Source organism: Schistocerca cancellata, chromosome 2, assembly GCF_023864275.1.
Source record: "Schistocerca cancellata isolate TAMUIC-IGC-003103 chromosome 2, iqSchCanc2.1, whole genome shotgun sequence".
Lineage (NCBI taxonomy): Eukaryota > Metazoa > Arthropoda > Insecta > Orthoptera > Acrididae > Schistocerca > Schistocerca cancellata.
Window position 1 is genome coordinate 931,264,654 of NC_064627.1, and position 22,535 is coordinate 931,287,188.

The 22,535-nt window shown below is 39.9% G+C and overlaps 2 protein-coding genes across 6 annotated transcripts in view; one reads left to right on the plus strand and one right to left on the minus strand.

Moving 5' to 3' along the window:
* LOC126162890 (regulator of chromosome condensation) overlaps positions 1–7,542 on the minus strand; it is a 117,382-nt gene extending 109,840 nt beyond the window's left edge. Inside the window, exon 1 of one of the 4 annotated variants that reach the window (XM_049919690.1) lies at positions 7,413–7,542. The gene's annotated coding sequence lies outside the window, so the exon portion shown is untranslated. Of the gene's footprint in view, positions 1–7,395 lie in introns of all 4 variants that reach the window. The other 3 variants (XM_049919691.1, XM_049919692.1, XM_049919693.1) reach the window with 3 other exon arrangements.
* Positions 7,543–7,620: 78 nt separating this feature from the next.
* Positions 7,621–22,535, plus strand: part of LOC126162893 (eukaryotic translation initiation factor 6) — a 61,787-nt gene continuing 46,872 nt past the window's right edge. The window contains exon 1 of one of the 2 annotated variants that reach the window (XM_049919698.1): positions 7,621–7,890. In XM_049919698.1, coding sequence (XP_049775655.1) covers positions 7,784–7,890 — 107 coding nt within the window. In that variant the 5' untranslated portion in view covers positions 7,621–7,783. Of the gene's footprint in view, positions 7,891–8,132; positions 8,358–22,535 lie in introns of those variants that run through there. The other variant, XM_049919699.1, reaches the window with a different exon arrangement.

Below are 22,535 nucleotides of genomic sequence, written 5' to 3' on the forward strand. Positions count from 1 at the left end.
ATATCAATCAAGAACACTTACAAATGTTTCCTTAATTTTTTATGAATTTTTGAAATTTGAAAATTTTCATTTTTTTGTAAAGTTTGGGTTATTTACCTCAGGTGAGACTGAATATAAGAATGTGATTTTTGCATAGTTTGTACACCTATATGATAACAATGTGCTGTAAAAATTTGAACACTGATATCTTACTGTGAACAAAGATATGAATTTTTGAAAATGAGGAGATAATTCACATTACTCTACAACTAATCTTATGGCTGTGTGTCTGTTTATATGTGATATTGGAGTGATATAATCAATTATTATTGAAGTAAGGTACTGAATTATATACAAAAATTGGAAACATCACTGAAATTAACATTTATATTATTTTGACATACTTAAAATAAATATTTTCAATTAACATTCTTCGAGATGTGACTGTTCCTAAACCTGGTGGTGAATGTTAAGAACACATATTTCTTCAGAAAGCTTCTGTGATATAGAATAAGACCTCCCAGTTGCTGTGGTAAGTTCAAGCACTGAAGTATCCTTAAAACATTTTTCAATGGTATCCAAAATTTGTTAAGTTTTCTGCAATGCCGAGGAATTTGTGGAAATGCCTTGTTCCAGTTTTCAAATCTGGTTTGAAGTGTTGTTTTCATATGCAGAACCACTTCTTTCTTGATCAGAAAATAGGTAATGCCTTCAATATTATCCTAGCAAAAGACATACATCCTGTGCTGTGAGAATTTGGTCTGTGGTTGGTCTTTGTAGGCTGGCTTTACTTACTTCACATTTTGTTGTACCTCCTGCTCCATTGCATGCATTTTTACCATGGCAAAGATGCAAAAGTGCCATTCAGCCTCCAACCCAAAGTCTGCTTTGTGGCTGCACAGATTTGAAAAATTCTTTTTGTTCTTATACTGACCACCACTTCCATCTGAACAATATCTCAGCTTCTCAACCTTGGGAAAACTTTCTTTTATGTAATTTATTATATACTTTTGAAACACACATACAGCCTAAGTGTTGTGCTCCAAGCAGTCACTTAGAATGCAAATTTAAGAACTGCAAACTTCATCTTTCTCATTTTTAAAGTACAGAGTAAATGGATGCACTGTTGCCTGGTCACTGACCCAGTGGTACCCTCGTATTGCATCCTGAATCACAAATGTAAAATTTTCTGCAAAATCAGCTAGCACTAGGCATTCAGTTTCATAAATTTGTGCTTTTTTGTCCTTCAAAAACTTACTTTGGATTTTAGAAACATAGTGGTGACTTTTGAGTTTTTGTAAGTTAACAATTAAAGATTCCAAGTACTCTTCCTGAGATTTAACCACTGTTATCATTTCTGCCCTGTCAGTTGTGACCCACTGTTTGAAGGTAATACTGTCTGGCATTTCCTCCTCGCATTCATGAAACAATTCAATAATGGTTTCCTTACCACAGCATTTACTACACAAACTCATCATGCAGTCATAACTGTTAGCATCACAGAACATTAAATCTAGCAACTCTTTGTAGTTAAGACCACCGAGTTTTGCACCCACAATCATCAGTTTGACATTTTGATGATACAAACAAACACACATGGAGGGTCCCCCTGAGGATCCAGCCAAAATATATCACTTAGGGGCAGAGGCAACAAAATTTTGACCTTCCAATTTTGCATTCAGGATGAGAATTTTTGAAAGTTACCTAAAGTTAATTTAAATTTGGCAGCACTAGTCGTTTCTGCTTTGTTACTTTAACTCCATTTATAACAACTTTTTTTGCTATCTTTGCAACCTGGGCACATTCTACTGTTTTCATCATCTTCAAAAACTACTGGATCTTTTTAACTGCTTCTTCACTTATACCTACTCCTTTCTTCTTTCCTCAAACTGGAAGAACGCCTTGCTCTTTCACTAATTTTCAGGTTAGTTTAACCAAACGATGAGAAACATTGAATTCATGAACTATTTATTCTCCTGACCGCCTTTCCGGAAGCAAACTTAAAATTTTAACTTTTTCCTCTTTAGATGTCACTGAACTTTTAATTTTTAATTTCTCAATTAAGTTCAAATATTCAGTGTCAGATGATGCTGGTGGTAGGTTTCGTTCTTCTTTAGAAATAATGTTGGTATCTGTACTATTAAAGCATGATTCCAAGTCTTTTCTAGTTCTGTCTGAAATTTGTTGTACCTTATTTTTAAAAGTTGCTTTTCTTTTTCTGCTACTTAATTTTATTATTTTTGAAGCAGGAGATAGGTTAACTTAGAACAAGCAAAATCCAATATGCTAAACAGCTTCCTCATTAGCAATATAGATGTCATTTTCAAGGTTACATTATTCTGGTTCTGGATTCACAACAAATAGTTTTGAGTAATCATTTGGGCACAGGGAATTTCCAGGAATCACATTACGTTTCACTTGGGAAGCTGTTTCACTCACACATGACAAGGACAAATGTTCAAGTGTCAAGTGTTATTTCCCTCACACCTTTAGTAATAGGCTTCTTCTGAACTTTAAGTGGATCACTTTCTTCCAAAAATTTGGTTGTACTTCAGAACATATTTCTTCTCATGATATTCACACACTTATGTTACAGAAAAACTTACTTGAAATTTAAACAAAGTTTGCCTAACTACATCAAAGTCATTGACATTTTTCAAGTTTTTTGAAACTTAACTGTAAACTGTTTTGTGACACACTTCACTTCCTATCTGTCCAACAGAGTACTGTTCATCCATGTTATTGCATTCCGGTTAATCTCTCAAAATTAATTACAAATTACACACAGAACAAAGCACATAACACATTCTACACTCTCAATTAAGCATGTACATACACTGTAACAGGGGTTTCAGAACAGACTGACTACAATAATGCCACACCCAGCAATAATGTACTTCTACAATACCACACCCAGCAATAATGTACTTCTTTATTGACAATAAACCTAAACGTAAATGGACATTTTTATTACCAAGGAACAAAAGCGTAAGCTCCTACTGTTTAATATTGCATTATTAAAAATAAATAAACTAAATTAATATTGGGTGATAGTGTTAAATAAATATGTCACAAATTTTATTACAATGAAACAATAAAGCATTTAAATGGGCAACAGCCATAAGATCAGTTGTAGAGTAATGTGAATTATTTTCTCATTTTCAAAAATTAATATCTTTGTTCACAGTCAGATATTAATGTTAGAATTTTTAAGGTACATTGCTACCATATAGGTGTACAAACTGCGCAAAAATCTGACTTACAAATTCATATTTACAAAAAATGAAAATTTTCAAATTTCAAAAATTCATAAAAAATTAAGGAAACATTTGTAAGTGTTCTTGCTCTATATAAGGCTAGCAGCGTATGATATCTAACTATACGAAAAAAATACACTGTCATAAATCACTCCTTGTTTGTTATTTTTGGGCCTAAAACTTGGATTTTTGAAAATTTGGATACCAAACTTTGGAGGTCATTTTGACTGGTTATTTTTGAATGTAGGGTATTTTGTGTGATAGACAATGTTGTAGACGACAATTTTCTAAAAACAATCATGTCAATTGCAATGTTGTAACTTAAACCAGTGCAGAGATTTCAAATTTTCGCTAATGTCTCCAGACTGAAAATTCGTGACGCACTTGCAAACAAAAATGGCTACCATCCAATAAAGGTTCAAGATAAATTATTAAAAAAATGTTTTGAACTTCTCTAATATAAGGCAATCACATGTAAAAATAATTAAACTATTTAAAAATGGTCATGCAACCATCACTGGACCACATTCATTCATTCATTCATTCTTTATATGGACCGACCCCACTGAAAAGGAGAGTGAAATAGCTGTCAGTGTTAGTGGTATTGAGAAACAGCTGAGGTAGTCAAACTTCAAAGAAGCCTCAGAGCCCAATGGAACACCTATCAGATTCTATACTGAATTCACAGCTGAGTTAGCCTACAATTGACCCCTCTCCAAATACCATGCCCTCAAAATGGAAGAAAGCAGAGGTCACACCTGTCTACAAGAAGGGTAGCAGAAATGATCCACAAAACTGACTCCAGTTCTGGCACAAAGTCTGCACTTGTTGTTTGGCTTCCTTATACCATTTTTGTACCACGCACTATGAACCACATGATCACAGCAATATGCTGCACACATCTTATTTTTGACACTTGCAAAGAATGTAACAGTTAAAACCTCCTGAAGAAGGGCAACTGGTTGCTGATTATTCCAATATATACAACTACAGTTGCTGAAGATGGATAAAATACTAAAGCAACACAAGAGTAGTTCAGGTGTATCCCAGGAAAGTGTTTTTGTGATTTCCTGTTCATACATTACCACTAACATTGGCAGCACTGACTGAAATGTCGCCCAAAAGCCAAAACTGTGCATACATTACCACTAACATTGGCAGCTCTGACTGAAATGTCGCCCAAAAGCCAAAACTTTTAACAGTCTTTTCATTGTGCCTGTCTGCAACTCAATGGACCATCTTAACGGTGTGTAGCAAACTTTTTTTTCCTAATACTGTTGATATTCCAATCTTGAGTTTCCACTGCATAATATTGAGTCACAGCTGAAATGGATCAACTCATACAAATCCCAATGTGTAACAATTTGGAAAGATATGGAATGAAACAATAACATAGTCTCAGCCATAGGTAAATCAGGTGGTAGACTGTAGTTCATTGGTAGAATACCAGGGATACACTATCAGTTTGCTAATGAGACTGCATACAAAACATGCATGTGACCTATCCTAAATAAAGTGAGGTCATATGTGGGAGCCAAAGCAAATAAGACTAACAGGGTAAATTGAATGTATACAAAGGAAGACAGCATAAATGGTCACAGGTTTGTTGATCAATGGAAGTTTCATGAGGATACTGAATAAACTGAACTGGCAGACACTTAAAGAAACTATCCCTGAAAACCTACATGGAAAATTTTTAGATCAATTTCAGGTCATGAATCCAAGAATATATTAGAACCAGCTCTGTATCGCTTCCAAAGGGATTACCAAGACAAGATTAGGTTAATTTCAGCATGCACAGAGGCATTTAAGCAATTGTTCTTCCTGTGATCCATACATGAGTAGAATGAGAGAAATCCCTGATAAATGATACAATGGGACATACCCTGTGCCACGTTCTTCAGTGTTTTCTGAGTATAGATGTCAGTATTTCCTGCAAAACTTTTGTCATGATAAACCAAGAAAGGTTGGAGATTTCATCCACATAAATTTACTCTGAGACAGTCACAGTTTTGTCCTGGCCATCCCAAGAACCCTATTGTTCCTTATTTTGTCACGTCATGATAATATGCAAAACACTGTTAAATTTGATGAGGGAATGTAAAAGGACTGAGTAAATCTGAGTCAAGGCATGGTTGCAAGTAAGTGATCACACTCTGCAGAAACTTCTATTCAACACTGATTTTAATGTCCTGTAGGACTGGAATGCTTGAGTTTATTTGATCAGTAGGAAAAATAGAGTTTTCTTTCAAATGATAACCTTACTGTCTATGACTAAATGCACAGACATTCACTTGCAAACTAATGTGTGCAGTTGATGCAGCACTCACATATTCAGATTTTGGCATGTCTGTCAACTCTTCCAGGTAAGCATCAACAAGAAAAGATTGTTACAGTTACATGTGCAGATCAACATACCAATAATATTGATAGCAGAGCTGCCTTCCAGTAGCTCATCACTACAGTTACATAGGTTTCATTATCCTCCAACTTACACAACAACAAAGACAGGCAAGAAATGGCAAGGTTGCAACAATCTTCAAAGCTTCTTGTCACAGCATAGAGATAAAACAGCCAAGAGCAACAACATATTCCATGTGTAACACTGCAATCTATCATAGGAATTTCAAGGAAAAATATGATTAGCACTGAAAAAGTTGAAGATTTGATACAGTACTATTACAACAGTTCTAAAATAGAGATGACTTTGGTAGTGGGACTCTTTTGTAGACTGTGCCCAAATAGGTTACCAAAGGCAGTCAATCTCAGCCACATCACATACCTTTAGGACACCCCACACTTCCATTCTGAAATGCCTAGAAGCAAGGCCTGGTGTACTTCAATATAAATCCATAGAAGGAGAAAAAGAGTAAAGAGCGCACACACACACACACACACACACACACACACACACACACACCTTGAATGGGATGAGAATAATCCCATAACTTAATTAATTGCTTGTATGCAAGCACAGGAAAGTACAGGTACACAACACGATGTAGAAACAATGTAGAACCATCAAAAACTTATTTCGTTTGAAAAATATATGACAAGAAACGCAATGCTACCACTGGACTGTTCTGTCGTAAACACACATGTGGCAATCTGTGGTGATAAACAGTGCTCTTGTGTGTATTGGTAGCTTTGACAAAACAATTCTCTCTCATTTAATCACAACACAGTTAATGTAAACTGCAATGATTACTGATGGGAATACAATATCAATAACCAAAAGTTGTTATTAAATGTGGACATATACTAAATATAGATAATATTAAAAACATCAGTTCTCAATACAAAAGTGTTTCCAGCTTAAAATGAATCTAATGACAAGCAGTTTAACACAAGAACCACAAATGTAATTACAGCTGCCCCCCCCCCCCCCTTTCCATCGGCATCTCCTGCTTCGTAAATGTGGACAAAATGGAAATAGAATTCAGATCGTGTTGTAACTATTATATCAATCCCACAGCCCTGCAGGAAGAAACTGCAAATTTGAACGTCTTAGCTTATCTAATACCGTGAAATTTCGAGCTGCCGGCTGACGCAGTCACGTCTCTCGATTTTGTTCATACATGTATACTATCAAACAGATGTAAGCCACCTTAATAAATTCTACCGTGTCATCTGAAAGACACCGCATGAACTGTTACTTTCGAAACGCTATACTACTTAGAAACTTCCTATATCATTTCCACCTTTATTAAATGAATGCTTCCGAAGGATTTGCAGTCAGCTTAAAATCATTATCCAGAATATGTTCTCTTTATTTCTATGGGGTATTTAAATCAACTGAAGTACTCCGAATGCCAATATCAAACTCAAAACGTTAGTACATACAGTAACGACACAGCTGATATCTCCAATGTTATTTGTTTACTCAGTCCACACAACATGCAAGCTACGGCAGACTGTATCGAAGTAATATACAGTTTAAAGTCCTGAAGCTTATTGTAAGTACTAATACCGAAGAAACAATCTAACTGAGCTAAAAAGTTATGTAAACTGCGGCATGTGCTGGCACTAAAACACCGAACAAAAATGCTCATATGGATGTATCCATAGTGGATTAAAACAGTTTGAATGCAAAACTGCCGCTCAATTTAACAAACATTTTATATAAACTATAAACTCTTAAATATCACAATACACGTACAACATACATACACTAACCTCCAGCCTTCTGTTCTCAATTTCGAATGTAGAGGCAACAAGCAGGTTTGGAAACATACGCTGGTCATAAAATTTCCCACTTTCGTAATACGTATTTCCCTTCATGGAAATGCAAGAAAAAAATGTTACGTGAAGTCTGAATATCGCATAAATTCCATAACCTGAAGTTTCGACTACAGCTGTAACAGAATAAGAGATTACAACACGTTTTCCTATTTTACAAATCATTGTTAAAACTGTTGCTCAACTTGTGACATGGGTATGGAGAGTATAAACCTCTTCGTGTTCCGGTTGCAGATACTAAGTTCCGACGAGGGACAGGTGGTGTTGTTGCAGGGTTTTGGGGGGGTTGACGTTTTTCATTGAGAATTATGGCGGTGCGCGTGCAATTTGAAAATAATAATGAAGTTGGTGTATTTTCCAAGTTAACTAACTCATACTGTTTAGTTGCTATTGGCGGTTCAGAGAATTTTTACAGGTAATTATTACGCAGATAACTTAGATTAAGTGCTGTTGGTCACGTTGAATAGTTCGGTATAAAGTTCTCTGATAAATTTTAATCTAAAGCTAAACTATTTGTAACACCGATGCATGAAAATGTGTGCTTTCTACATTTAAAAGCGGAGCTGTTGCAATTAGTGTTATGTTGTAACATTGCATAATTGTAAAGATATCGGAGCTACCATTCGCTTGTTCGCAACTTCGGTTGGAAAATCATGTGATAACATGTACATTTTACAGTAATGTCTTCATAACGTATAAATAAAATAGGCTCGAGTTTTGTTACACAAAAGGGCAGTCCTTTTGCATTGAACACTATGATCGTCTTGTATTTATCAAGTAACCCATATATTCAGTCATAGACGGCAAGATGCTAACTGAAGAGATAAATAAGGTCATCAGATCAGTTCTTAATATCCTCTCTTTACATATGAAAGAATACAGGTCAGTCTCAGAAGTACAGGCAAAAACAGATCAAAATGAATTTTATTTAAATTCTTAATGTACAATTAACTGAGACGTGGCATAAGTAAATCTGAAGCTGCACGGTCCTGGAAGTAAAATGGATCCATTGCTGTCTTCATTTTTTGCAAATGACATTGTACGTAATATATAAAGCTCTCTTAAAATGTATTGTGTAACTTCTGATGCTCTTTAGGTGGTGATATTGAAGGGAAATTTTTGTAAAAGTTAGAAAAATCAGAATTTTTGAGTGACTAAATCTGGCCCTAAGTACATGAATTGTTACTTGTAAGGAAAAGCAATAAGCAACTGTTGGGACTGGCACTTACAGCAAATGTGTTGTTAGTGATGAAGCAAGTAGGCCTACCTTGTTTCCTGGGCTCGATTCCTGGCTGTGTTGGGTATTTTCTCTGCCCGGGGCTGAGTGTTTGTGTTGTCCTCATCATTTGTGAAAGTGGTTACTTTGGACTGTGTAAAAATTGGGACTTAGTATGGGCACTGATGACTGCACAGTTGAGCAGCGTGGTCATCGTCGGGTCATCATCGTCGTCATCTACTCTGTTTCCGCCTTCAGGAAGCAAGCTGATTTCCTCCCTCACTTCCACCCAAAGGGCTCACAGCTCTTCTGCGAATATGTGCTTGACCAACCTGGGACCCCATCCCTTGCAGCACTACCTCCTTTTATGAGCTGCAAGCCCATGCTACTGTTCTTATTACTCACTGTCTTTCCATTGGATAGTCTTCTTGGTGCTGACCATGCTTGGATTTGGTTTGTGACTTTGCACACTCATGTTTTTGTCTTTTCTTCCTGCACTTAATAGACTTTTCACCCTTCCCTACGTGGACCCATTCTTAGGTTGGACCTACCATTCTTTTTCCAGAGTTTAATAGAAGTGCGGATTGTGCAGGGAAGGTCACTCAACGTGATGTGTATTCCACTTTTGCACATTTCTATCTTTGCAGCCTTTCTATCTGGCAGTGGTAAAAGGTCCAGAACCCAACACTGCAGCCATTCCGTTGCCGTGTTTGGCGGAGGGGGGGTTCGCCAGGTACCTGCTGAGTGATAGCCTCCCCCCCCCCCCCTCCCCCCGACCATGGAAGAATCGCCCAATTGGTGACCGAGCTGGAAACTCTATGCATGCCAAAGAGTATATGGCATTCGTGGCTGGGGCACTCCAGGGCAACAGATTACTGATCTGTTAGCTGTTGTTGAAGCTGGCTGGCACCCTTTGGGAGAGCCTCCATTCACTCTGGGCGGCACCATGGTGGACTGTTTGCATTTGAAGTGTTTTACACTTTCTCCTGCAGGTGGGCACATGGCACCAACAGTCTCTTCTGAAAGACAAGATTCTTACAGTGTGAAGAGAGATTGCCCCAGAACGTTTCCTTCTCTGGCTACACAGTGGGAGGAATGTATGGCTAAGAGACAAGGGGAGAAATACTCCCCCCGTACTTAGTTTGCTCTAGGACTGACAGGGACTACTGTTTGGCCACAACCCCTTATTCTTTGTTAAACACCTTGAAGGCAGTGTTGGAGAAGTAGCAGTGATCTTAGAAATGAAGAGTGGTTCAGTTCTCCTGCCCAGCCATAAGCCCTGCTCAACTTTGACAAGCTGAGTATCATTCATGTACATCTACATCATACTCCACAAGTCACCTACTGGTGTGTGGCGGAGCATACTTTCGGTACCACTATCTGATCCTTCCAACCCTGTTCCACTTGCGAATAGGGCATGGGAAGAACGATTGTTGGTAAGCCTCTGTACTGGCTCTTAATTTCTCGAATTTTCATTTCGTGGTCAATACGTGAGATGTATGTGAGGTGGAAGTAATATGTTGTCTGACTCCTCATGAAAAGTGCTGTCCTGGAATTTCAGTAGTAAATCTCTCCATTATGCACAACGCCTCTCTGGTAATGTCTGCCAGTAGTTTGTTTAGCATCTCTGTTAAGCTCTCTCGCCAGCTAAACGATCCCGTGACAAAAAGTGCCGCTCTTCATTGGTTCTTCTCTGCCTCTTCTATCAGTCCTACCTGGTAGGGATCCCAGATAGATGAACAATACTCAAGAAGTAGGCAAAAAAGTGCCTTATGAGCTACTTCTTTTGTGGTTGAGATACATTTCCTTAAGATTCTTCTGATGAATCTGAGTCTGGTGTCTCCTTTTCCCATTATCTGTTTTATATGGTCATTCCACTTAAGGACGCTCTGGATAGTTATGCATAGATATATATGGCAGACACTGTCTACAGTTTGTCATCAACAGTGTAGCTGTACAGTAGGGGATTCTTTTCCTATGTACGTGCAGTATGTTAAATTTATTTACTTTCAGGGTCTGTACCATTCAACAATTCTCTGCATGTCGTTCTGCAAATTCGTACTATCTTGTGGCATTGGTACTTTGGTATAGACAACTACATCATCTGCAAATAGCCTTAAAGAGCATCTGATGCTTTCTACTACATCATTTATATATATTCTAAACAGAAACGGTCCTATCATGCTTCCCTGTGGTATTCCGGATATTACCTTTACATCTGTCGATTTAGTTCCATTAAGAGTGACTGGTTGTGTTCTATCTGCAAGAAAGTCTTGAATCCAGTCACAGGTCTGGTCCAATACTCCGTAAGTTCATATTTTTTTCATTAAATGGCATTGTGGGGTGGTGTCAAATACCTTACTGAAATCAAGGAATATGGTATCTGGATCTCATGGAGGAGAAGAGCGAGCTGAGTTTTGCAGGATCTCTGTTTGTGGTTTTTTAAAAAAAACAGGATGGGGCCCCTCCACGCCCACACCAACGTGGTGACTAAACCAGAAGTTATACTGTCACCTCCGTATAACATGTTAGTTTTTGAATCAGGAGTCACAGGATGTGAGCTGTGATGTTATCCATGCGTGTGGGTAAGATTACTCATTTACATGGTCCATCAGGAGATAGAAAGTGGATGAAAGCAATCGAAGGGTAACGGTTGTAAGGGCAGAGGAAAAAAAGCGCCAAGGCAAGTGCCAAGGGGAAAAAACCTCTGTGACAGTAGGACGGGTAGTAAGGGCAGTAGCAGCTTGCTAGCTGTGACAGTGCATGCAAGGTGAGGTAATGTTAGTGTGAGGTATCGTGCATTGTTACCTGTGTTGCTGTGTGCTCGTTATAGCTGGGTCAGTCTGGGTGCTTCAGCTGGGCCTGCTGCAGTGGCTTCATCCCTATAACGAAGGAATTCAGTGTGCCAACGCATGTGTCGCCATTATGCCCTCTACTGTGCCGTGTCATCAGTGACTTGGCACAGCTTCATCAGGCTGGTGCTGATGGTGCTGAACAGTGGCAGCCGGCCGCCGTTTGGTGTCCTCTGCTACTGCATGGCGCAGCTCTGCCGCATCTGGGCCTCGAGCACCTCTGCTTGCTCGGTGAGCTGCATCGCATCAGCATCGGAGAAATGCACACCGTTCGCTCACGCTTGTGCAATGATGGCTGCCTTTTTGGCTTCTCAGTCCCTTGCGGGGGCCACCCCCATGGCGGTTGGCGTTGCCGCCGAAACTGCTGGGGTGGCAGTTGTCATCTTTGCACTTTTCACCTGCAGTGCTGCTGGGGCAGGTACACGAACGTCCTTCTGTGAGGTCGCAGGGGTTCAAACCCCTTCTGCTGCATGGAGGCCTCGGGCAAAGACTGCACGCAGTTGCCTCAAGGCCTCTTCCTTCTCTGCAGCTGTAGCAGCTGCGAAGGTAGCCCTCTCTGCCACCATGACGGCTTTGAGGGTTTCAGTGGCCCCCTTCATGGCGGTGCCGAGTTCAAGGCCACAGTTCTTCTTGGGGGCGTGAGCTGCATCTCGACCATGCGCCTCCAGGCGGTCGACCCCACTCCCGGCAGGTGGAGCTGCTTCTGTGCTGTCCCTCAGCTCGGCTGGGCTGGTCTGCATCCTACGTCATTGCCGTCGTTGTCTTCTCTTCTTCCTCTCCGTTGGTGCGGCCTCGCCTCCTTCGGCACACTTGCGGCTTGAGGAAGCCGGGCAGGTGTGCCAGGTGGCAACGTGCGGGCCACCACACTGGACGTAAGTCGGCAGAACATTACTGCCGTGGTCACAGATGCGGCTGTCGTGCTTGCCGGCAATACTTCGTGACAGGGCCCTCGCCCTGGCACCTGAAGCACTGGGGCTGGGGTTCCATGGCGGTCGGGAGAACTTCTGTCGTAACCAGGAAGCCCAGCAACTTCCGCAAGCCGAAGATGTCGCGCTCGCCGTCGGCCGTTTGCACGGTCACGGCATAGGGCAGCGCCCTTTTCTTGTTGGTCAGGTTGTGCAGCCTTGCGGTTGCATTACCAAACCTGGCTTGCAGCAGCCCTTCCTGGACCACTGCCTCGTCACAGCACCAAGGTAACCTCCTTAGGAGTGTCTTGGTCATCTTCTTCCTTCCAGTGGAAGGTGCCTTCTCACGCGCTGGCGGCGTGTCGACAATGTGGTCGGCCACTGCGACCATGATCACCCTGTGGTCAGCCACGTTTGCAGCCCAAAAGCAGATTAGTGAGTCTGTCGAGACAGACTCATAGACCACTTCATTCTTGGTGCAATTCATCATTATGTCGAACAGCACTGTCCACCTGCCTTTGGACTTCACGTACAAATGGGGGACAGGCTGCGGCTCGTCTTCTCGGGGCTTCCTTGCATGGTTGGCAGACTCAGTGAGTTGAACAACCGAAGGATCCTTTGTAGCAGCAGGTTCCCTCTGCGTGTACTTCCTTCTCATGCTGTGGGGTGCAGAGCACGACAATCTGCTGGCGTTGTGAAAACAACACATGACTATTTGCTTCCTGTGGTGCTCAAAACGCAGAACTTCTTCACAGCCAAGTAAGCATAGCGCGCAGTGGTTATAGGCGCGATGTTCATTTTCCAAAAAGTCATAATTTTTTAGCATAAAACGTGTTCCATAGTTCTACAACAAGATTGACGTCAACGATACAGGTCTATAATCGTGTGGAATTGTCTTACAGCCTTTCTTAAAAATGGTAATGACCTGCTCTTTTTCCAGTCTTTAGGTACCTTTCGTTGTTCAAGCGATCTCTGATAAATTACTGCTAGAAGGGGAGTAAGTTCTTTTCCATAATCTTTATAGAATCTTACAGGTATCTCAGCTGATCCTGAAGCCTTTCCACTACTAAGCGATTGTAGCTGCTTTTCAGTTCCTTGATTGGTTATCTCGATACCTGCCATTTCGATGTTTGTATGGTGATTGAAAGGAGGGACAATGCTACAACCTTCTGTGGGGAAACAATTGCAGAAGACTGAATTCAGTATTTAGGCCTTCTCTCTGTTATCTTCCATTTTGGTGCCGGTGGGGTTGCTGAGAGAATGAATAGAAGATTTTTACCCACTTACTGCTTTTATGTAGCCTATGACCAAAATCTCTTAGGGTTTTTACTCAGGTTGGTTGACGTCGTCTTACTTTCAAAATCATCGAACGTTTCTCTCATTGCTCTCCTTATGCTCATTTTCACTTCATTCAGCTTTTGTTTGTCAACTATGTTTTTACTTCTCTTAAATCTGAGATGAAGTGCTCTTTGTTTACATAGCGCTTTTCTACCATGCCTATTAAACCATTGTGGATCTTTCCCATCCCTTACAACCTTACTCAGAACATACTTGTTTAGGGCATATTGAACGATGCCTTTGAAATTTTTCCATTTGTTCTCCACATCTTCGTCCTCATCACCGGATATTTGATGCTGACTGCTGAGATATTCTGAAATTTATCCTGTCACCCTTGCTGAGCAAATATATCTTCCTACCTTTCTTAACATTCCATGTAGGACCCGTCATCATAGATGCTGTCACAGCCTTATGATTACTGATACCTTCCTTTCTCTACATTAACTGATTTGGTAAGTTCAGGTCTGTTTGTTGCCATGAGGTCTAAGACGTTACCTTCTCAAGTTGGTTCTCTATCTGCTGAAGGTAATTTTCGGACAAGACATCCAGAACAGAGCCACACGATTCCCTGTCTCTGGCACCAGTTTTGATGGCAGAACACTCCCAACCTGTACCTGGCTAGTTGAAGTCACCCCCTGTTGGGTCATTCCATGTCAAGTCACCCAGGCCTTGACACCAACCATGTCAGATTTTGATGAAACTTGGTACAATTACTTCTTTTATCATCCTGAAAGCACTTGTAAATTTTTTTTGCTCTATCTCTTATAGTTTTTTTTATAAAGTTTTTAGATTTGGTGTTGTTTCAGCAGTCGGAAATCTTAACTTAAACGTGTCCTCACAACTAAAAAAATTTGTATATTAAAGAATACTCAAGACATCAGTATGAAATTTTGGAATAAGTTTGTGTATTATATCTAAATGTTAAAAAAAATTACCATAGAGATATATTAAAATCTTCCAAATGAAAAAAAAATTATAAGATTTTATTTTATTTTTTTAGCTAATGGATGTTTAGGTTTACAAAAACTGCAATATCTAGAGTCTCAGACCTGATAGAAAGCTCAAATTTGTTTTAAAATACTCTTAATTGTATAAGCTATTAGATAAAAGAAAAATTATGTTGGCTTTTTAACCTGTTTAATAGTTATCTAATTTTTAAAATAATATTAATTATATTTTAAAAATAAAAAGTACCATGTGACTTAGACACCGAAAATAAGTTTTTGTCTTCTTGGAGTAACAATGTACGCTTGGATTTTGTTTTGTTACTCCTGTGTTTTGAAGTAAAAAATTATTACAGTGTTAAATAGTATCGTTATTAAGTTTATTCGAACTTTCAGTAAGTACTGTTACTTAGTTTACAGAGATTCTTTTCCAATATCCTATAAAAGTAACCAGAACAGTAATCAGACCAAAAGTGAAATCAGTATGTCAGATATTCAAACCTGTAGCGTAGGGTTATTTAAAAAATCTGACTGTTTCCAAACAACCTACACACCTTCAAAACAGTTATAACCGGTATCTGAATTGAGTGAGGAAGAAAAAGATTTGATCCACTTACGATCTGGAATTAATCTGTGTGAATTTAAGAATATATGTTCACACCACAGCTACTACTTTTTAAATGTTTTGAAAAGTATCAAACAATGTGTGTAGACCCACTAAAAAAACACAAAAAGCCCATCAAAAAATCGTTGAGAACTGTAGGCTTGGATCTTTCTAAACAATTACTGACAAAAAATATTGGCGTAAAACCTGGACAAAAGCTTTCCTCAACATGCCGTAACTTTTGTGAGGAAAAATTGAGTCGAAGTCAGTGAAAGTGAAACAGATGATGAAGTCATGGTTGAATTAGAATCATTGGAATCCAGAAATCAATCCCTCGTACAAACAAACATTGTAGCTTGATAATTTAGGTTTAACACCGATAAAGCTTCATGGCTTGTTAGAACAAAGTAAAGGGTCTTATTTTAAAAGGAAGGTTAGCAGTATTTAAAAGACTGCAAAAAAAGCGGTTTCAAAAGCATTAAAATATGATGCACCAAGTTCTGAAGATGACGAAGAAGATACAAGTGTGGTTGAGAAAGCAAAGGATTTTGATGTAGTGATTTCTCTTATGAAAGAGAAGATTTCATCTGTTGGGAGGTCTAGAAAAATCCAGATTCTGACCTTGGCTCCAGATTCTTGGAGTCGAAATAAAGTGATGAAAGAATTTAATGCGAGTGAGTACATGGTGCGACAAGCTAGAAAGCTAAAATCTGAAAAGGGTATTTTGGAAACTCCTGGTCCAAAAAAAGGTAAAACTCTTTCTGAAAATACAGTAAGACTTGTAACAGATTTTTATGAAAAGGATGAAAGTTCCAGAGTGCTACCTGGAACAAAATACAAAGTAAGTGTTCAAAAAAAATGTGTACATGCAAAAAAGACTCATTTTGTGTAACTTGAGAGAACTCTATTATTCTTTCAAATGGGAGAATCCCGAGGTAGAAGTAGGATTTTCAAAATTTTGTTTCTTGAGACCTAAATGGTGTATCCTTGCTGGTGCTGCAGGCACACATACTGTATGTGTATGCAGTATCCACCAGAATGTTAAACTATTACTGGATGCTGTGAAAATTGAAGACTCTTATAAAGACCTAATTAAGATGCTTGTGTGCAACACGGAAAACCAAAACTGCATGCTACATCATTGTGACATGCTGTCCTGCAAATACTACACTAACTGAGTACTTAACTGAAAAACTAGAAGATTATGATTTAGAAGAAGAAATTGTAATCAGTCAGTGGGTTAACACAGACAGGGCAGAAATGATCAAACAGTCTATCAGTGTTGAAGACTACATTTCTTTATTGGTTAGGTCATTGGAAAAGCTCACCCCGCACTCGTTTATAGCAAAATCCCAATCAGCAGCCTTTAAAAGATTGAAAGAAGACCCACCACCCAAAACAGCAATTATTGTGATGGATTTCAGTGAAAATTATTCCTTTGTTATACAAAATGAGATCCAAAGTTACCACTGGAATAGAGGTGGTTGCACTCTACACCCAGTTGGAGTTTTTCTAAGAAATGAGGAAAACAATGTTTTTGTTTCCAACCACTGTTTTATTAGTGGTGACCAAATTTACAAGAAGTCATGGGAAGTCAATTTGTGATGGCGTAGGAGAAACTATTAAAAGAATTTTAAGGAAAGCCAGTCTACAGCTCTCAGACGAAGAACAAATAATGGCAGCATTCGATGTGTACAAGTTTTGTGAAAAAATATTGAAAACATTCATTTTCACTTTATTGACAAAAAAGAAGCTGATTTGCTACGGTTAAAACTAGAAAAACGTTTTTCAGCAACCCGAACCATTCCTGGAACAAGAAGTTTTCATAACTTCAAACCACTTCCAACAAACAACCTTGAAATTAGAAGGACTACAGATAGTGTAAAACCCTCCTTAGTCTTTTCTTTCCAGTCTTCTTCTGATTGGGTTCGTGTTGAACCATCCATAAATAGCTATGTGGCTGCAAATTATGATGGTAACTGGTACTTTGGACTGGTAAAAACAATACTCAATGATGAAGAAGATGCAGAAATTCTATTTCTACATCCTTCAGGACCAGCTGCATCATTTTATTGGCATGAAAGAGAAGATTCTTGCATAGTGCCTTTGGAGCACATAGTCTGTGTAGTAGACGTACCTCAATCAAGCGGCACTGGAAGAATGTATTACTTCAAAAAAAAACTGTATCAAAAGAACTGAAAGCTCTTGGATGAAGTGGAAAAACAGTTTGAATCAGCATAAATGTTTATTAAAAAGACAAAATTACTCAACAAATTCAATGTTTCAAGCAATCAGTTGGGTTATACATAAGTGTCGTAAGTACACTATCTTTGTACATATTTGTAATGTAATCTACTATAATTAATAAACATGTTAAAAAGCCATCATTATTTTTGTTTTATAAAGTAGCCTATATGTTTAAGAGTAAATTAAAACAAATTTGAGCATTCTATCAGGTCTGAGACTCTAGATATTGCAATTCTTATAAAACAAAACATCCGTTAAAAAAAGAAAAGAAAAAAAATACATATATATTTTTTCATAGAAAATATTAATATATTTTAATACTATCATTTTTATCTTCAAATATGTATAATAAATAAACTTGCTGCAAAAATTCATGATGTTATCTAAAAGAGTTTTTAAGATAAGCAATTTTAAAGTTTTTAATACAAGTTAAATTTACCATTTCCAAAGGTTCGGAAAACGCAAAACATAAAAACTTTAAAAATTTATAAAAAAAAACTATAAGAGATACAGCAAAAAAAATTTGCAGGTGTTGTCAGAATGGTATTAGAACCATTTGAGCCAAATTTCATGAAAATCTAAGGAGGTGGGTGTAAAATTTATTTTTTATTGGGTGATTTGATATGGAATGACTCTGTTACAATGGCATAATCAGGAAAATTAGTAATGATATTCCGCAAGTTCTGTCTGAAGAGCTCTACAACTACAGATCCTGACCCAGGTAGTCTATAAAAGCATCTGATCACCATTTTTTACCATTCTTTGATACTCACCTTCACCCAGGTTAATTCACATTCAGAATCCGTGATAACCTCGCTAGATTTATTCAAATTTTTTACTGCAATAAACACGCCACCACCATTGGTGACTAACCTGTCCTTACAATAAACATTCCAATCTGAACTTAGGATTTTGTTGTCATTTACATCTGGTTTCAACCAGCTTTCTGTTCCCAATACTATCTGTTCATTATAACCTTCAGTAAACGATACTAATTCTGGGAACTTTCCTTGGATACGCCTGCAGTTTACTAAATCATATTAATCTTTTCTATCTCTGATCTGCGAGGACCAAGATTCTCTGAGGTCACTGTGGCTGATTTAACAGGCAAATTGTCCTGGCTCCCAAGGGAGGTGTTCTCTAACCTAAAAAAGCCCCATGTGCATGCCACACGTACTCCGCTACCCTAGTAGCGTAACTATCACCTCTATAAACCCTCGTAACAGTCTCATTATGGTACAGGGTATTATCTTACACCATGATCTTCTTTTACATCCGATGATGAGTTAGGTGCCAATTGAAGCAGTGGGGAGTGAATTTTGTTTGTAGTGTCCAGTGGAAACCAAAGGACAGTGGGATTGCTGTTGGGGTCTTCGTATTAGCCTTTAAGGCAACTCGTAGCCTGGAAAGGTCAAGATGATGGCGTATCAGTGTCTTGTGCCAGTGCATGTACCACTCTTCCATGCAGTGCTTCAAATACATGAGATTCGGGCATGTCTTCATGATGTAACACTAGCCTCATCTGTAGGGATTGTGGACGTCAGTTGCACACAAATGTTCCTTGTTCCTCCACCCCTCCCTCCATCCTACCTATGTCAGGTGAAGAGAACACCATTCTCCCTGCTCACTAGTTTGCACTGTCTTCCAGAGAGAAAACAAAATCCAAGGATACAAGACCCTTGACCAACTTGTGTATCAAGAGACGAAGAAGAAATATGATCATTTGCATCGTGCACGTTCAGCGATGATGTATGCTGTGACTATGACAATGCCATCTTCTGTAGCAAGAACAAGAACATCCCCCCCCCCTCCCTTTGTGCCTTGTACATTGGGCCCTGGGGACTGCTTGACTACGTGTGCTAGCCTGGTTGTGGTCTCTCCTCCTCCTCCTCCTCCTCCTCCTCCTCCTCCTCCTCCATGCTCAACACCCACTTTGGAAGTATTGACTCTCCACCATTTGAGAACGTCGATTCCCAACCCCCAGTCAGGGGAGGACCACCTTCCTTTGGGATCTCTCACCAGGAAGGGGTCCCTCAGGATGCTCCCCCACCCAGGTTTCTGCTGATCTACAACTGGGTACAAGTCAGTGGCTGCAGGAGCCACGGACACTGCTCACATGACTTCACATTCCACCTCTGTCCCTGAAACTAAGGCAGACAAGTACTCACAGATATCAAAATCATCTGAGGAGGAGGAGGGAGGACAAGAAGTAGCTCTCGGAGGACGAAGAGACCCCCAGTTGCCCCATGCCACGGACCCCTCATGTTCTGCCTATGTATCCGAGCCAGAGTTCCTGGTGGCCCCTATGGAACCAGATCCACCCACACAATCTGATTCAGAACCAGTGTATTTGATGCTATTTCCTTAATCCCTTCATAACTCCACAGAATAGTGGTAGCATGATTCTCTAGTGGAGCTCTTGTGGTTTTTTCCACCGCCTAACTGAGATTTGACTTCTCCTGCACCTTTGCTCTGCTTTCTGCTTTGCCCTCCAGGATATTGGGTTCCCAGCATGCAGATCCGTACCTTCCGTGGCTGTCAGGGCTATTTTAAAAATTGTGCTGACTATGAAAGAGTGTCTGGTGTAATTTGCGCATATGTTTTGAACTCTGTCAACAATGAACATGATCCTCTTGAAACATCTTTGGAGCATATGGCTGTTCGAGTGATGACGCCTCAGGATTTTACTATCTGTAATGTGTATCCCCCCTCTTACAGTGAAGTTTCTCAGAACACAATGTCTGCACTGGTTTCAGAGCTTTCTCTGACCTTCCTAATTCAGGGTGAGTTAAATGCCCATAACCCTTTGTGAGGTGGAACCACCACCACTGGCATGGCAAAGCTTTTGAAAAATTGCTCACAGAGCTAGATCTTTGTCTCTGCAGTGTAGCACTCCTGTGTGGCATATGACTCTCATTCAGCCATTGATCTTTCTGTATCCAGGCCTTGTCCTCTCCCCTCCATCCTGTGTGACTGTGATCACTTCCTGATCGTCACTTAGGCGACCACCCGTATGGGCTCTCAACAGTGCTGACTGGGATATCTTTACCATTGCCATTGCTCTTGAAACCTTGCCACATGAAAATGTTGATGTGACTGTCCAAAGCACAACTATAGCCATTCTACACCAGCTGACTTTGCAGTGCCATATTCCTCGGGATTCCCCTCTTGGAAGGCAGTACCTTGGTGGCCACTAGAGATCACAGATAGGCTCTCCAGTGCCATAATTGATATTCATCTACACTTACATCTATACTCTGAAAGCCACCTTGAGGTGCATGGCAGAGGGCACGTCCCAGTGTACCTGCTATTAGGGTTTCTTCCTGTTCCATTCACATGTGGAGAATGATTGTTTGAATGCCTCTGTACATTCACTAATTATTCTAGTCGTGTCCTCAACATCTCTGTGTGAATGATACATAGAGGGTTGTGGTACTTCTTTATAGATAACTACATCATCTGCAAAAAGCCTGATTTTACTATTGATATTGTCTTCAAGGTCAATAATATAAAACATGAACAGCAAGGGCCTCAACATACTTCTCTGGGGCACACCCAAAGTTACTACTACATCTGACAGTGACTCTCAGAGATAACATGCTGTGTCCTCCCTACCAAAAAGTCCTCAATCCAGTCACAAATTTCACTTGATACCCCATATGATTATACTTTTGATAATAAGCAAAGGTATGGTACTGAGTCAAATACTTTTTGGGAAACAAGAAACACTGCATCTACTATGTTGCCTTGATGCAAAGCTTTCAGTATGTCATCTGAGCAAGGTGTGAGTTGCGTTTCTTATGATCGTTGTTTTCAAAATCCGTGCTGGTTGGCATTGAGGTGGTCATTCGTTCAAGATACCTTATTATATTTGAGTTCAGAATATATTCTGAGAGTCTAGAACAAATCAATGTCAGGGACATTGGACGGAAGTTTTGTGCATAACCTCTGTTACCTTTCTTGCACATGTGACCTGTGCCTTTTTCCAAGAACGGGACATGGTATTTTGTTAAGGGGATTTCCGATAGATTATAGTGAGAAGAGGGTCTAACGGAGCCGCAGATTCAGTATAGAATCTGAGAGGGATTCCATCAGGACCTGGAGCTTTGTTCAATTTTAACGATTTCAACTATTTATCAACACCACTGACACTGATACTTATTTAAGGTTTTCCTTTGCTATCCGCAGTTTCAGTTCATGTCCCATTCACTAGGGGCTGGACACTAACTTTGGTGCCACAAATAGCCTTTACATATGACCCGAATTTTTTTGGAGTTTCTAAAATGTCATTTCACAATATTGTACTTCGGTAGCCATTGAACAGTATAACAACGAAGTTTTTAGAGCTCACACTGGACAGGAAACTTTGTTGGTCTCTGCATGTCTCTTATTTGGCTGCCCGTTGTACACGTTCCCTTAATGTCCTTCGTGTTCTTAGTGGTTCATCTTGGGAAGCGGATCGCACTTTCCTGCTTCGTGTATATCGGTCCATAGTCCGATCAAAGCTGGATTATGGGAGCCTCGTCTGCTCAGCCAACCCTCTTACGCCATCTCAACTCCATCCCTCATCGGGGGTTACGTCTTGCGACCGGAGCATTCTATACTAGTCCCATTGAGAGTCTTTATGCTGAAGCTGCCGAATTACCATTGACCTACCGGCACGACGTACTGCTTTGTCGGTATGCCTACCAACTGTTGTCAATGCCCGACCACCCCTCTTATCAGTCCTTCTTCGACGATTCTCTCGACCGTCAGTATGGGTTGTATGTGTCTGCCCTGCTGCCCCCTGGAGTCCACTTTCGTCGTCTGCTTCGACAATTGGATTTTGCCCTCCCTACCACCTTCAGAGAGGGTGAGAGCCCGACACCACCTTGGCTCCAGGCTCCGGTTCACATTTATCTTGACCTCAGCTCGCTCTCAAAGGAGGGTACTCCGGATGCAGTGTTTTGCTCAC